This window comes from Peromyscus californicus, unplaced genomic scaffold, assembly GCF_007827085.1.
Source record: "Peromyscus californicus insignis strain IS unplaced genomic scaffold, ASM782708v3 Scaffold_20__1_contigs__length_68692818, whole genome shotgun sequence".
In the NCBI taxonomy this organism is placed as follows: Eukaryota; Metazoa; Chordata; class Mammalia; order Rodentia; family Cricetidae; genus Peromyscus; species Peromyscus californicus.
The window spans coordinates 26870179-26887064 of NW_026294503.1; the positions used below are offsets into that span (position 1 = coordinate 26870179).

General features: G+C 44.9%; 2 protein-coding genes across 3 annotated transcripts in view; both read right to left on the reverse strand.

Annotated features, from left to right (window-relative positions):
* Positions 1-6197: 6197 nt before the first annotated feature.
* Lratd2 (LRAT domain containing 2) lies at positions 6198-12372 on the reverse strand. 2 transcript variants are annotated; one of them, XR_008220501.1, is made up of 3 exons: positions 11673-12372; positions 10000-11212; positions 6198-7167 (listed from the first exon to the last, which is right to left on the reverse strand). XR_008220501.1 is itself a non-coding variant. In XM_052747886.1 (2 exons), the coding sequence occupies exon 2, from the start codon at positions 11113-11115 to the stop codon at positions 10183-10185; it is 933 nt and encodes a 310-aa protein (XP_052603846.1). In that variant the 5' UTR covers positions 11116-11212; positions 11740-12372; the 3' UTR covers positions 6198-10182. The 2 variants fall into 2 exon arrangements, 1 of the variants encoding a protein (XP_052603846.1); XM_052747886.1 differs by having other exon boundaries at positions 6198-11212; positions 11740-12372.
* Positions 12252-16886, reverse strand: part of LOC128117216 (alpha-1B-glycoprotein-like) — a 108961-nt gene continuing 104326 nt past the window's right edge. The window contains exon 9 of the mRNA XM_052749207.1: positions 12252-12386. Coding sequence (XP_052605167.1) covers positions 12252-12386 — 135 coding nt within the window. The remainder of the gene's footprint in view (positions 12387-16886) is intronic.

The window sequence follows — 16886 nt, forward strand, 5'->3', positions numbered from 1 at the left end:
CAAATATTTTTCAAACACTTGAGGATGTTATCAGTATTCCCATAAATGTGCAGGCTTTTGTAGAGGGCCATATGGCTGTTCCTATCAAGTTTAAATTGTGTATAACCTTCACCCAGAAATCTCATGTCAATGATTACATCTTCTACACACACACACACACACACACACACACACACACACACACACACACACGTGCATACCAGGAATAGTCACAACAAAATGCATGTGCTGTCACTCATTATTATAAACCCTGGGAAACACTTTAAATAGCCATTAACAGGGGAATTGGCAAATAAGAAATAAAAGCTTTTGCTGTTTAAACATATTCCTGATACTTCGCATTCTAATACCAAAGTCCTAAGTTGCTGGTGAGAAAAAAAATAATTGAGAAATAGCAATAACATGGTGTAATCTTAGTTAAAATCAAAGTCAAAACTGAAAGGTCTGTATGAGAGGTAAACATAGCTGAATGCTCACAGAAAAAACAAAAGTCTAGAAGGGACACTGTCTTAGGGTTTCTGTTGCTGTGAAGAGACACCATGACCACGGCAACTCTTTTTCATTTTTTTTTTTTTTTCATTTTGGTTTTTTGAGATAGGATTTTTCTGTGTAACAGTCCTGGCTGTCCTGGAACTCATTTTGTAGACTAAGCTGGCCTTGCACTCACTGAAATCCTCCTGTCTCTGCCTCCCAAGTACTGGAATTAAAGGTGTGTGCCACCACCACTTGACGTCCACAGCAACTCTTACAAAGAAAACATTTAATTGATGCTTACTTTGAAGGAAGCTGTTAGTGTGTATATGTGAGTACATGATGGGTAGGTATGTCTACAAATTACTTAGGTGTTTTCTCAAATGCTCAGGAATGTGATTTTACCCTCCAGAAAATCAAATATTGATCCATTTTAATTGGATTGAATACTAAGTGGCCAACCACTTTAACTCCATTTGAGTTGGGCTGAACCTGTTTCAATCAGAAATAAATCTATAAGATTCTGGTGTCGATTCACAAACCCTGAGTGAGAGCAAGAGAGGGACCAGGGATATGGACAGTGACCATCTCTGAGCTTGCAATCCCTTTCCGGACTTTCTCTGGGTACTGGAATGCACACACTCACTGTAACCCTTGCATAGCAACTGAAGTGTTACTTTCACTTTGCAAATGAAGACTGCTGTGCATGGGCGACCCAGGGAGGGGAGGTACTGGGGTGATGCTGCATGTCCTGTAACTGCTCAGCTCCTTCAAGCCAGAGAAGCCCTTGGACCCTTACTGTAGTGCTATTTTCAAGGCAAGCTGAACGAAGGTACTCAGACAAGAGATCGATTTTAGTGTAGTAACGTGAAAATCAGTGCAGTTAGTTATAATATATATGTTATAATAATAACCTATACTATGGGTTATACATGATAATATAGAACCTATGTGGCTAAAAATCTATATCAGCACTATGAGGGGAGAAAAGGGAAGCTCCTAAGGAAATGATACTGCTTGTTTTTATGTCCCTCTTCCTATTTCAGCCACACAGAATTCTAATCCAGGGTTGAAGAGAACAGAGCAGAATTGCATTGTAAACTGATAAGATCTCCAGCCCTTAAACCATCCCTAGAAAGCTTCTCCAAGGAATCCCCCACCCCACCCCCAACAAGGTGATAATTCTCCTCTGCCTGAGGCCTGCCTGGCCTCTCAACACACTTTGTCACAAGGTAGAGCCAGTCTGTCTTCCCTCACGGAATGTGGGCATGCACCTGGACCATGTAAGATTCCTGGCAGCCAGGGTCTGGCAGGCCTCATGAATTCCTAAAGAATGAATGAACACCCCTGCAGCCAGGAATGTCATCGGCCTGTTGAGGAAAGCTGGGTGGCTTACAGGGAAGTTTCTCTTAAGGCTGAATAAGAGGAGCCGCAAACAGGGGAGGGATGGGGCGTGGGGGGTGGGGAGGAGATGAAAGAAGAGAGGCTGGGATAAAAAGCTGTAATGGTGGCTAGCTGGAAATGGCTAAGTCTCAGCCTGAGGGGGAGGAGGAGGAGATGAAGGAAGAGAGGCTGAGGTAACAGCTACAATGATGGATACAGCTATCCAACTTTGTAGAACACACCACACACAGTGAGCCCTGATGTAAACTGTGGGCTGGAGAGTTAATGACATGTCAGGGTGAGCTCATGGATCAAGATGAGGGCACCACAGTGATGCTCAGAGTTAGGTGCTGAGGATATAGTACACAAAAGCTCTCTAAGAACCCAAACATAATTCAGTTTTTTATAATGTATGTCAGTACAAAAAACAACCATCATTTAATGCTTTATGGATTTTATGGACAAACATAACTCTGTCTGGAGTAAACAAGAAAAAGGCTCCCTTCATATAGATTATGCATATCCAGTGAGGTACAAGAATATCCTTCCATAGTCTATGATGCACTGGCCAGAAACTGAGCCGGGCAGCAAAGGGAAATGCACTCTGATATGAAAAGAAAAGGGGAAAAAGCCAATATTATATTTTTGGTTATGAGCCTAGCCTTTAACGGCTGAGCCATCTCTCCAGCCCAAAAGCCAATATTAAATATAGCAATATTGAAAGCAAACAGAAATACATAAAGCCTTTAAATGCTTTTTCCAAAATAAAGAATATTTAGATGAATTTACTATCTTTTTTTTCCATTCACTTTCAGCCTTGGTTTCTAATATTAAACATAGTGATAAATCTTGCCAGTACTAAAACAAATACAAGAAAATAGGTTTGAGAATATTTTCTGAAAATTAGTCAATTATTATTACTATATTAATTTGATAATTAACTATATAATTGCAGAATTAATTTTTTAAATAATTCTCTCTGAAAAGAAATTCTCCAAGCCTAAAGGGAAGAGTTCCTTTCCTAGATGGTAACTTGAGTAAGGCTTTAGAATATGTATAATATCCCACAATTTCCTTCCTCTGTGTGTGTGTGTGTGTGTGTGTGTGTGTGTGTGTGTGTGTGTGTATGTGTGCCTGATTGTGTGCATATGTAGAGGCCAAAGGTTGATGTCAGGCGTCTTCCTCCATCACTGTCCACACTAGTTTATGGGGCACCCTCTCTCTCACTGAACCTCAAGCTTGCCAATTTGGCTAGACTGGCTGACTAGCAAGCTTCAGGAATCCACCTATAAGCCATGGGCATTACAGCTATGAGATGTGAACTGTTCCAACCAGCATTCCTGTGGGGCCAGGGAATTCAAACCCAGCTGCCATATTTTCCCAGCAAGCACTCTACCAAGTGTACTACTATCCGTGAAACCCCAAATTTTTGTTCCTAATCCTAGTCGTTATTATTGGGGGCCTCTAAGGACTTGTTTCATTTTGCCCTTACAACTAACATTAAGGTAGATATCGTCCAAACATATTAATATATATTAATGTTGATGCCGATTTCTGTTAGTATTAAGTATTAACTGCTACAATGTCATATACACAGAGGATTACTTTACAAATACAGCTGAAAAAGTGCATTGTACAAAGGAGAAATTCAGTATTCTGGGAAGTATGCAACTTCTCTCCAGTGTCACAGGCTAACAAGCAGGAGGCCATAGCAGAGAAACACAGGTTCTTTAACTGTAAAGTCTCAACCATACTTTGTGTCCAGGCAGGCCTTTTCCCTTCAGTGATGCATCCCAAGTCACAAGACTAAAAAGAATGTACTGAATAGTTAGATAATCACCCTGGGACTTGACTAAGTTCTATACCTCCCAAAGGAAGTAGTCTAGATCGCATCCTTATAGCCACTTAGGACCATTCTTGGGATCACGATAGCACTAGACTCACAGCAGTGGTTTACCAGCTGAACACAATTCCCTCTTCCTCAGTAATGATTCTAAGCTGTAAATCTTGCTATTCACTTCTCATCCAGCTGAGTCCATCCACTTGACTACTCTCCTGCATTGGGCCGAGGCCAGAATCCACACTCTACTTCCTAACCTAGTAATCTAAGGCCCACATAGTAATAACAGGACAATCTCCAGCTCTGATAGTCATTGACTGTCCCACCCTATGCCTCTTAAAAGCCATATGCTATGCTTATCCTGTTCAAAACATAGTTCTAACATCACTGTGAGATGATGATTTGGTCTAGCAAAACCCGACTCAAAACACATCCAGCCACTCAATCTCTTATGGAAGGTCGCTGCCTGTGGTCTGCTCTGAGGAACAAAGGAAATCATGAATGAGTTGGAGAAGTCCACGAGTACCAGGAGGTGGAACAAAGGCATTTTGAGAGCACTAAGGATTCATTCATTTACTCTCCAGTCTCTCTGCCTTGATGAATGATCTGCACTAGGTCCAAAGCAATGGATGCATCCCTTCCTCTTGACATGTAGCATTCTGACTCACTGATGAAGAGAACCTCTTCTACACACTACACATCTTCCCTGAATTCCATCACAACTGTAATCAAAGACTTCCGCCATTTTATTGTTGCTACCTGTCTTGTCTATTTTAAATGGGAGTGACTACGGATGTAGTTCGTTGTCGTACATTAGGTACACTACGGGAATTGCGGAGCCTCTTACCTAAGGACTTAGTAAATATCAGTCCTGTCAGTGACGTCATGATCTCTATTTGTACTTGTGTTTCTGTCTGATTCTATGACAGGACTACAGGCTTCTCCTCTGCCAGTTGCAAACTCTACTTAAACATGTATACATTTGCTTTATTTGCATTCCTATAAATGAGCAGCCCTTTACAGAGTCACCTTTATTACAGCCTGTCCCATATATATGATTTCCCCTTACCAACAAGTTCAGGGACTGGGTCATTTCGTATATATTTTAATAAAATATATACATTTTTTAACTTCTTTGTGTTCTGGCTCCTAGTGAGAAAGTGAAAATATCAGAGTCAAGATGGGAGTTACTTAGCCAGGAAGTCATGACTAGTCATTACGTGATTGTCTGATAGTCACTATAGCAAAAGACTCAGACAAAACCACAAGCTTACACAGAAGCCAATGGAACCAGAAGGGCAGCTGCCTGGCAACTGTCTGTTCAACCACTCTTGTTAACTACTGCAGCTAAGGGCTATTGTTTCTCAAACCCTGTCCTTAGGACCTCCCCCTGACCTCAACTTATTTGAGTACACTCATACAGTCTCAATTAAGTATCATTCTTCTTTGAAGAATCTTTTTTTTTTTTTTCCTCCAGATTGATGCAGGACTGGGCTCAATACCCTCTGGCCCTTCATAATGCTCAGGACTGTACCTTATTGTGATTGAAAATGCATTTATTCTACAGGCAAATTGCTATATTTGTTTAATAAGCAGTTTCCCCAGGAAATTCAGTAAAAGGAAAGAGAAACCTTTTTGCACTTACTTGAGCCTGTTCCCTTTAGAGGACCTTTTAAATGCCTGGGAACATGTCATTTTCCCACATCAAGTAAGCTGGCCCACTTAGAAAAAGGAGGAACAGCAGCGTCCACCAAGACTACCAAGGAATTAGTGAAATTCCACATTAGGCTCCCCTCCCTAAAGTGTCTTGTGTAATGAGAACTCTGAGATTACAGTAGCAATGACCTCCTGCTTGCTTGGGCTCCTTGTAACGTCACTCAACTTTGTTACATAAAATTCTCAGCCTGGATTTGAACCTCTGGAGACTGTGGTGGCAGTTTCAGAGGCAGTCCTGGGGAGTGCTGGTGGGCCTTCAAGGTACCTTATTAGATGTCACATTTGTTCTCCCAACTACACACACCTGTATCTGTTGGCATGATAACAGTGTCATGTGATAAGCATGGTGCTTTACCTGAGGCTGGGAAACCACCCAAAGTTCAAACCAGTTGCTGAACACAGACCTTCCCACTGTAGACTCCATAAGTACATCTTCTGGCAACATTCCTGTTGTTTCTGAAAACTGTGTATTGAAGATGTGTGGTCACAAGACACTTGCCACGACAGCATAAAGCAATGGGTAGTTAATTACCACGTGGTAAATACAAGAGTTTGGGTCACTAAGTGAATCCACCAAACTATTCTCTGAACAACGAAAGGATGACATACACATATTACAGTAAGCTGAGTAGCTTGACTTACGATCAAAAATGTCAAAAGAGAAGGTGTATATGTGGAGAGATGAATGCAATGAGCTCTAATAATAGATGGTTTATTGGGAACCCTCATAACATTTTTCAAAAGAACTTGACAGCTTTTATTTTAATAAGACAGAGTGAAGAGGAAATGGCTTAAAAGATGTCATCAATCTTTTATTTAACTAAGTACTGCCCTTCATTTTGAAGGAAATGATACAATTTCAAACTAGAACCTCCTCCTCAAGAAGTGGTGAAAGAAAATTGATTTAACATACAACCTCCAACAAAATTAAAGTTTCTACAATTTGCTGGGAAATAAAATGCATGTGGAGTATGTATCCTGATGGGTAATTCTTCACAGGCCACAGATTTATAACCAAGAACAAAACGGCATAAGGAAAAGATGAATAAAACAGTCAAATTGATCATTATCCTGATTTTTTAAACAATTCACAAATAAAATCTAACTTTCCAAACAAATCCATTGGATGACTATGATCATGTTCAATTTTATTTTAATTTGTTTTTTTTTAAATGGCTAGACAAGCACATAATATCAAGAGTCTTCAACACAGTGGATCCCATTTTAAGAAAAAAGAAAAACAAGTAGTCCTTAAATTTTCTTAGCTTTCCATAGTATATATATGTCATATAAAATTAAAGTTTTGCTTCCAAAAAATATGTTTTCATGTGGTTGTTTTTGTCCAATGGCGCCATGAGGCTCAGAAGCGCCAAAGCTTTGAGGGGCTTTAACCACTGAAACCATTTTCATAAAAACTAAAAATCTTCTTCAAGATCTGCAATAAAGTCTTCTGCTAGACATTTTCCTGCTACAAAGTCATGTTTAATTAAACGTGGAATAAAAGCTACAAAATCCCAGTTCTCCCCATAGAAAAAGTTGTGTAGCTGAAGTTGTAGGCTCCTTGGACATACATAAGCAGTCTCAATAAAATATTTGCTCGGGTAAGAAAATAGAATTTGTCTGGTTTCTTTTAGTATGTGTTCCACAGGGTCCTGCTTATCCCCCATCCAGAGCTTCGGAAGAACATTGGAATCAATATTTCTTTCCTTCAAAGAGCGTCCATAATTCACAGTACAAAATAGTTCTATGTCTTATTCCTAAGGAGAAACAAAAATTATTAAATATTCTTTTATTTTCTAAAGTGCCAGACATAGTCATTGCCAGGACATTAAAATAAAAAAAAAAAAGTTTTTTTCCCCCCGCAACACTACTATCTTAAAAACCAAGAGATGATACAACACTCTTCTTAGAGCCCTAAGTCCATGTTACTTTACTTCAAATCAGTGGTTCTCAACCTTCCTAACGCTGAGACCCTTTCACACAATTTTTCATGTTGTAATGACCCCCAACCATCCAATTACTTCATTGCCACTTCATAACTGTAATTTTGCTATGAATCATAATGTAAATATCTGATATACAGGATATCTCGTATGTGCCCCAAAGGGTCTTGATGACACACACACAGAGGTTAAGAACCATTGCTAAAACCCTTCTACCCCCTAAGGAAACTTCCAAGGGGAGAGTTCTTCCTAAGTATTCCATATTTGCCACCATTGGTACCCAGTTGAATTGCTGACAGCACATTCCAGAAAATATCACCTGGAAAAGATTTATTTCCAAGAAGTAAGAATGCTACCGGTAGGGTGGATCTTTTGAGTTCTTCCTTTGGGGGCACTCTATGGCTAATACAAATCACCTGCTACACTGAGCGTGAAGAGACTTTCTTTTTTGGGGGGCGGGGGTGGTGATGAAAAAGGCTGGGATGGAGAGCAGGAATGGTTTGCTATTCCAGAGCTGCTGGTAACAGCTGTTCTGATTCTTCCTCTCCTGTCGTCCACACAGTGGGCATCAATTTCCATTTTCACTAACCCCAATCTGTTAGACATAGGTTTTCCTAAATGTCATCGCTTGTGTTTATCTTGCTCTGCTGTTCCAAGAACAAGACCATATAAATACATAGCTGTGTACTCATGTACACAGAAATCAGATCTACATTCCCAATTAGAAACTGATTCTCCTCCAATGTCCCAAACCAAGGCTGGTGTACAGCTCATCTTCAACATTCAAAGGAACAAGGACTTGTTTGGTAATCACCATGAAAGCAGAAAATGCATTTAATGCCTTTATAATGAAAAAGTATCATGCTGAGGTACTATGAAGATCTAGGCTTTAAAAAAAAATAGGATTTCAACTTTTTTTTTTTTTTTTTTTTTTTTTTTTTGGTTTTTCGAGACAGGGTTTCCTTGTGTAGCTTTGCGCCTTTCCTGGAACTCACTTGGTAGCCCAGGCTGGCCTCGAACTCACAGAGATCCACCTGGCTCTGCCTCCCAAGTGCTGGGATTAAAGGCGTGCGCCACCACCGCCTGGCGGATTTCAACTTTTATGTCTAAAAAAAGTGTGATTCCCCAGGCAAGAAGCCCAACAATGGCCACGGCTTCAGGGCACTCAAGTAAGATTCTGTTCCAACGGCTAAAATCTAGTTCACAAATTACTTGTCCAATTACAGTACAAGGACTGAGTGTGGAAGGCAGGAAAGGCCTTTAACCAGGCTCAACTTTGAGAGCAGTTAACAGGCAGCCCATAAGCATTCAGCAGTCAAAGGCCCGCCCACAGTTCAGGGGACAGGGCTGCCGACATCTTAAAGCCTTGTACTAAAGTGCACAGAAGTTCAGCAGCCGACCCAATTGCTACCTGTCAGTCAGCAAAACGACACATTCCACCATCACCAACCTATATTTGGGACCATAATCAAAATCTGTAGGACTCATGTCACCACTCTTAATCAAGAAAAGGCTCGGTTGGGATGTTCTCCAAGTCACAAAGAAACTGGGTCCATATAACAAGACTCTGCACCTTGAATTAAACTTCAATCATAGGTGGTAAAGTGAACCTAACCCTAACCCTACCTACCACAGCAACTGTCTGAAACCTAGGATTTACCACCAGGCAGAACAAAGCCATGGTGCGGAAAGCGGACCAAGAAGAGAGAAAAAAAAAAAAAAGCAGAAAGAACCCTGGGTCCAGCTTTATCTGTACAGGCTTACCCTCACCATTCAGCAAGGGGATAGGAGAGATTTAATTCTTGCCAGGGCATCGCTGGCTGATTCCCTAGAGGATATTTTATGGGGTGGCACAAGCCAACCCCATCTGTGACCTGCAGATGAACACGCCAAGCAGGTTTAATTAGATCAGAGACACAAAGGGCTATTGCTTCCCTTGATAACACCGCCATAGCTCTAAGAGTCCACAGCGGCAGGCCAAAAACAGAGGCAGCAGAACGGTACCTTAATTGAATCCTTTCTCTGCCTGGCCCTTGACAATGATTTACTTGTAACCGGGGTGGGGGAGGGGGAAAAGGGGGTGGAGATGGACGGGGAAGGGTTGTGAGGCAGAGACTCTGTTTAGAGTCAGCTTCCCAAGAGGAGGTACTTGGGGATAGGGAGGAGGGAGGTAGTAGAGTCTGTTTGTAGCCTGTAGCCTGAGTTTGCTAAAGTATTTGTTGCACTTAATACAGGGCTGTTTGGTTTCGGTCTGCTGCTCCCAGATCTTGTGGTTTCAGCAGACCTGTGCCCCGGGAATCCCATAAAATAAATCACTCCAGCCTCTATGATTCCAAGCACAGCTCAGTGGGGGAAGCAGATAAGTAGCTCTTCCAGCTGCCCCGCGGCGGCGCCTCCCCAACCCCCTCTGGCCTTTGTACCCTGCATCCTCCAAGCTGAAAGGGACAGAGAGGCCTAATGCAGGGCATAGGTGCTCTGAAATTCCCCAAGTCTGCTTGTATAGGAAGGGCTAAATTTGGTCCCAGATCTGTCAGAGTTGAAACTCCAAGCAAATTCACACTTTACCTCACCTCAGAAAGGAAGGTAGACTGAGGGGGCTGGAAGAAAATGTTCCCCATGGCCACCCACCAGCCAAAGTGCTCCTACCTGCTCCCTCTGTCCCCTTCCTCCTCCCCCGTCCAAAGTCGGCTGTGCATTTCACCAACTCTGCGTTTTCCAAAAGGCCCAAGAATATCAAATGGGGCCCAGATGAAGGGGGTATGGGTGGGGAGGAAGGGGCGCGGCCGTTGCAAACAGCTCCCTTTTGCAGCTCTGCGCCCAGGTTAAGTATCAGTGCACCACCGAGTCTCCATCCTCCTCCTCGGAGCCCGGTGCAGGGGGGCGCAGGGGAGACGGTGTAGTCCGAGTCGCATCGCTGTCGCCCTCATCTGGCTCAGCCGGGTGCAGGTGCGTGGCGAGCTCCTGCAGCACCGCCGCGCGTCCGATTTGGTCGTTGCGCCGCTTCTCCATGATCAAGTCCTCCAGGCTCTGGAACTCGAGAGTGTGGCTGCGCTGAGCCGAGAGCTGAATCTGCAAACGGTAGGGCTGCTTGCCGATGCGCAGCTCGCCACCGATCTTGAACTCACGTTTGCCATAGCGGCACCAGGCGGCAAAGCTCTCCGAGTTGCGCCAGCTGAGCTCCCGCTCCTTGGCGCCCACGTGTGCCAGCGCGTTGCGCACCACAGCGCTGGGACTCAGTGGCTTGTAGCGATACAGATCGTTGACCACGCGGCCGCGCCGACCTTGGCTTGCGTCGGTCAGGAAGCTGTTGCTCACCTCCAGCCGGTGCAGATGCACCACCTGGAAATTGCCCACATAGACAGCCCAGTGTGGGTACTGCGCCTGAGACACAAACTCCACGAGGTCGCCTGGACTGCACTTGTTGAGCAGGTTCTCGGGTGTGTAGGTGCTTAGCGCCGCCGACCCCGGCGCGAAGCTTTTCTGATAGATGCACTCGTCCCGATAAAACACCGAGCATTCCACCTCGTGCTGCCGCGGGTCATAGGGCTGCGGCGGGGGCAGGGGAGGCCGGTCCCCGGAGTCCGGCAACGTTCCGCCATCAGGCCCCTGGGGCGGTGGCTGCGGTTCCACATCCTCGTCGTCGTTGGAGAAAATATAAGAGACTCCTATGCGGGGCCCATCGTCTCGGTCCACGCCGGTCGGGTCGGCCGTGGGAACTTCCTTGTAACTTAGGTGGGTCAGTTTCTCCACCTGATTGCCCATCACGCTGTGGACCGCTGGTTCACAGGACTGCGAGAGGAGAAAGCGAAACCACCAGCAGAGTCATTGGCACTGGTCCCGGGGCAGGGGCTAAAGCCACCTGTTGGAAAAGGAGGCGAGGAAAAAATGTATTTGTAGGTGCCACTCAAGGGAAAGACGTTTTGTTCTGGAAAAAGAACGGGTGGGGGCCGAGCACCTGGAGCCATTTTAGGGGGAGTCTAGGAAGCGAGCTTCCTCGCGTTTCTCCACCTCTTAGGTCACGATTACTGGAGATATGGCCACTCCCGCTCTCCCCAACCCCGAGCCATCACCTGGCCCCGTCCAAAGCCCATTGCATCAGCTGCGCCTACAGTTTCCGCCTGCGCCCTACCTGCCAACCTTGGGCAGGAGCGGGGGAAGGAAACAGAAACTTTATTCCAATTCCCTTCTCTTTTCCTAACTTCCCCTCCCACTCTGGGTCCTAACTAGCCTTTAGACGCCCCACAATGACTGCACCCTCTAGGAACCAGAGAGGCTCCCGCGGCGTGGCCGTGGCAGGTGAGCCACCCCACCTGGCTCACCTGCGACAAGTCCTTGCTGCAGCTTGCCGGCTCCTCCCCCGCGCTCCTGCCCTGGGGTTCGGATTACCTGCGCCGACTCACTCGCGGAGACGTAGAAGCCCTGGGGGACCGGGAGGGGCGCCCTGCCGCACCCTGAGACTTCTAGGACGAGTTTGCAGGTGTGGGCTCCGCAGTGCCTCCTCTCCCAGCGCGGACCGGGGCGAAGCTAGGCAGCCGGGAAGGACGCATTTCTCCCCTTCCCGCCCCGCGCGGCTGTGTAGCGCCCCAAGAATTGAAGATGAGGCTGGGGGAAATGCCTGTTCACGCTCGCTGCTGTACAAGCCCTCACGCAGATCTCCCGGAAGGTGGAACACGAAGACGAAAGCAGAAGGAGGTAGCTGGGCTTCCCGGGGTCCGCAGCTCCGGCTCCGGCCGGGCGAGCAACAAGCGCCGGAGCGGGAGGGACGGGATTGTAGATCCGGCTCTGGGCTCCCGGGCGGGAGCGCAGCCCTTGGCATTTAAAGAGACAGACGCTGGCTCCGGGAGCTCAGGTCTTTCTTGCACTAGGCTTAGCCTCCCGGAGCCCCGCCCCCGCCCCGCCTACCCGAGCTGCACCGCCTTTCCATGGCCACGCCCTCTCTGTAGCGGGTTTAAATCCCGCTGGTAAATAGTCTCCCCACCGCGGGAGCCGGCTTCCTGCACCGCCCTGAGGCGGCTTGCCTTCCTGTTGGGGTTCTGAGAAGTTGGAAGTTAAATGCCACCTGGAAATAAAGAAATGCGAGAGGCCAGAATTTGGTGTTTCTTCCTCGTCGCCTTCCATTTCTTCTTAGAATGAAGTATCTAAAGAGGGAGGGACTGCTTTTTTTCTTGTACAGAACGCATTTATGACCTAAAGGATTGTGTGCTGCAACAGATCAAGGAACATCTCAGCTAAGACGTGTTTCCAGAACAAGTAATACTTTGGGACAGTAGAAAACAATTTTTTTTTTTCCAGAAAGAGGAAACAGTATAAAACAGTTATTGGCAGGCTCCCTGGGCCCGTGGTGACTGCTAGGTGTCCCTTCAAATGAAGCCAAAAATTTCATAGACTTCTTTGTTTCCAGATTTTTTTTTCTTTTTCTTTTTTATCTAGTAGAGAGAGAAAGCATGCAGAAGCTGGGTGGGAGTATAGAATTGCCTAATTGTCCTTAAATTAGAAACAAATTAGCAAAGGCCCCTGGTGAATATATTTCCTTCCCCCTGACTTAGAGGGAAGTGACAGCCCTGATGCTTATTAACCTCCACAAGAGGACACATTTCCCCCTGCTGGGTTTATTTCTGTACCCCAGACCTCAACCACTAAAGTGATCTTTTTTTTTTTTTTCAAACAATGGGTCAGAATGGACAGTGTAGAATCCATGGTGCCACTAAAAATGGACAAGCGTAGGAAGCATCGAAACCAGTTCACAGTGCAATTCAAGACCTGCACCTTGCGTTCCATCGACCACATTTTTCCAAGTAACATTATTATTTATTCATTCAGTGTATACCAACCGGTGGAAACAGGAAAATACTAACACTACTATGATCCTTTTTAGTTTGCGAGGGGAAACTAAAATCAATCTACTTATGTACCTTTAAGCCAGAACAATCAATATTGTCAGGGCTGTGATGGAAGTTAGTCCTTCAGCAAGCCTAAGATCACAGTATGAGCTAGACCAAAAAGAGAGATTGGTGTGTATCCTGAAGCTTTCATTTCAATATTTTCTGACTGACTGCAGATGTATGAGGTTAGGAGAGCAGTTCCTGGACCTTGGCATAACATGCTTCAGGGGCCACTGTTCCTACCATGTGCGCACAGAGAGACGAGTGCTCCATTTAGAACTTGTCTGTTGAATGGGGAAACCTATGGTCAGATCCTGTGGGCCAGTTTGTCCCTGGATGACACTGGATGGGTTGGCTGGGGATGGAATCTGTGGGAGGGAACAGTTCCATAGTAGACTGCTGTCAGCACCCGGGGATCAAGTCCTCATGTGTGCGAGAGCTGGACTTCCTTGCCTCTCCTTCTCTTATTATCACAGTAGAGGTTCAGTTATTCAGCTGGCCAACACTAAAGTTCAGAGGTAACAGACATCATGTCATCTTGCTTAGTAGTCATTCAGTTAATAAGTGTTTAGAAGATGGCGGAGGGGAAATTTGCCATAGAGCAAGAATTACTCCCTAAGGGATGGATATAGATCTATGATAGAGTGCTTGCCTAGAATGTGGGAAGCCCTGAGTTTGATCCCCGCCCCCCCCCTCTCTCTCTCTCCCTCTCTCTCTCTCTCTCTCTCTCTCTCACACACACACACACACACACACACACACACACACACACACACAGACACTAAGGAAAAAATATGTGATGTCAGCATTTGACAAACAGCCTCTGGTGTAGATTTTTTTTTTTTTAAGTAATGAATGTCTAGGACTCAGCCTCCTTCTGGCCACCTAGATCACTGGGTCAGAGGTTACACAAAGGCTCCAAAAAAAAGACTTTGTTCATCTCAAATAATTATTTAATAAAAAATTGAAATTATCAGATTTATTGGAAAAACCTAAAGATATAAACCCATTGGACCCATTACCCAGAATGGTAAGCAACAAAGAGCTAGAGCTGAGGAGGCTCACAGCAGTTCTCAACCTGTGGGTCACGACCCCATTGGTGGTCAGATGGCCCTTTCACAGGGGTCACATATCAGCTATCCTGAATATCAGATATTTACATTATGATTCATAACAGGAGCAAAATTACAGTTAGGAAGTAGCAGTGAAAATGGTTGGGGGTCACCACAGCATGAGGAGCTGTATTAAAGAGCCACAGCATTAAGAAGGTTGAGAACCACTGCTTCAGAGCTAAGGCAGTGCTGAGTGGCTGCCTTACAAATGTGTCCTCTGTGGCTGTTTACACTCCTGACCTGTCACCTCACCTACGGAGAGCTCCTCCCTGGCCCTAGAAATCTTTCTGCTGACCCCCCTTTTCCATATCACATACATACACTTCACACCTTATCGCTTGCTTGTGTATAATTCAGCTCATGATTATATGCTATTTCCCATTGTTTTCTAACTCCTACATTTACTATTTATCTATTTATTATTTGTGGTACCCAGGATTGAACTTAGGCCCTTGTACATGCTAGGCATGTACAATGCATTCTACTGTTTTCCCCCCTCTTTCTTCTCATTTTTCCTCTTTGACACACAGTCACACTAAGTTGTCTAGGATGGTATTGAATTCTTTATGTAGCTAGCCAAGGCAGGCCTTGAACTTTCAATCTTCCTGCCTTGGCCTCCCAAGGACTCTGTCACCAGGCTTAACTCTAATTTAAATATTTAATAGTCTTTCTTTTATTTCTAGTTTTTAAGATTTATTTTTATTATTTTTAATTTTATGTGTGTGTAAGTTTGCATGTGGGTTTGTTTGTGAGCCACCCGATTTTGGTGCTGAACTTTGGTCCTCTGCAAGAATAAGTCTTCAGGACTCAGTGACTTGATGTACAGGAATAGGAAATAGAGGAGACTCAGGGCAGAGTGGATCTCAAAGCCTGTGGATTGGTGGTGGATGACAAAGGCCTTGCCATTGGTGTTTTAGACAATTGGGTTACCAAAATTCTAAAATCAAGAGTAAGTACCATTGAGTGGCCTCTCAGAGTGAAAGCTTTAGAGAGGCTATGTTGTCTCCCAAACTGGGAAGATGGGAAATCACACATGTCTGCTTTACTTTTTTAACCTCTTGTTTTAAAACAGAGACAGAGTCTATGACATTTAACAGACATTGGAGTGTCTACTTTTATCAGCTCATAGTGTATCAGTTACAGTGGCTTTTTTGTCTCATGGTAGTTTAATGTAATTGTCCCTTAAAAGCTCACTATTAAGAGGTATGGCTTTGTTGGAGTAGGTGTGGCCTTGTTGGAGGAAGTATGTCACTAGGGGGGTGGGCTTTGAGGTCTCATATATGCTCAAGCCTCGCCCAGTGTCTCAGATCACTTCTTGTTGCCTGTGGGTTGAGATGTAAGAACTCTCAGCTCCTTCTCCAGCAACATGGCTGCCTATATGCTGCCATGTTTCCCACCATCATGATAATGGACTAAACCTCTGAACTGTAAGCCACCCCCACAAATTAAATGTTTTCCTTTATAAGAGTTGCTATGGTCATGGTGCCTCTTCACAGCAATAGACACCCTAACTAAGACAAAGAGGCGTGAGATAAATAAGAGGATGAATATAAAGTAAGTACCTGAGATCAGGGCTGTGAGGAAGGTAAAACAGCATCCTGGGATTGAATAGCTGTAGTGAAGGAGAGAGTGACAGGGAAGTGACCTACTTTACAAAAGATGGTCAAAGAGGACCCCCAGGAACTGAAATTTGGACTGAGACATGCAGGATGAGAAGGGTTGGCATTGGTATCCTCTCCAGAAGGAAGACCAAAAGCAAAAGCCAGAGGTAAGATGGAGCTGGGGTGTTTAGGGAAGAGGGAAAAACAAGGCTGAACCTGGAGTACACAGCAGACAGGTCTGGGAGATGCTGATAGAGACAGGCAGGCCCAGGGTCTCAGCTTGTCCCTCTGGCCATTCTGGACTGTAGAACAGCAAAGGAAGCAGGTCTTGTGGATGACCCAGACATGAGAATGAGACCAAACCTCAGGAGCCAGAAATGGAGTCAGCAAAGTCGTCTCATTAGTGGCTGTTGTATTTGCATTTTGGTTTTCTGCAGTACTTTGTAATTTAATCATTTAACACAGTAACCCAAATTCCATATTCTCCACACCTCCTCTAAGAAGAAATTAAATAAAAACAAGTTGTATTGAATGCCAGTGACTCACTCTCAGAGTTCCTGTCCAAGCCACTGGATGAACTGAGAACTGACCTTTCTACCCCACGAGGCCCAGAGTCTGACGCTGCAAGAAGGGAGAGCTATCGGGTTGAAAAGCGTGACTCCAAGAATTTACAGAACAGGGAATCAGTGAACTGCTGGTTAGGCAATCTAGACTTCTGCCTGTCTAGACTTCAGGCTGGGCCTCAAGCTCACAGATATAATAGTGTTTTCTGAAAACCAGCTTCCTCTATACCACCCTACATCTCAACCCCCAATCAGATCTCTACCCATCCTCCCTGAGAGATTCTGGACATCTTGGAAAGCAAATAGTGCCAGGGTGGAGCCGATAACTTTTCATTCCTTGTGTTTGGCAAGGGTGTGATGTTAGAGTTGTCTCTT

Coding starts and splice junctions, on each gene's coding strand:
- Lratd2 (XM_052747886.1), bottom strand. CDS start 11,115: ATGGGCAATCAGGTGGAGAAACTGACCCACCTAAGTTACAAGGAAGTT.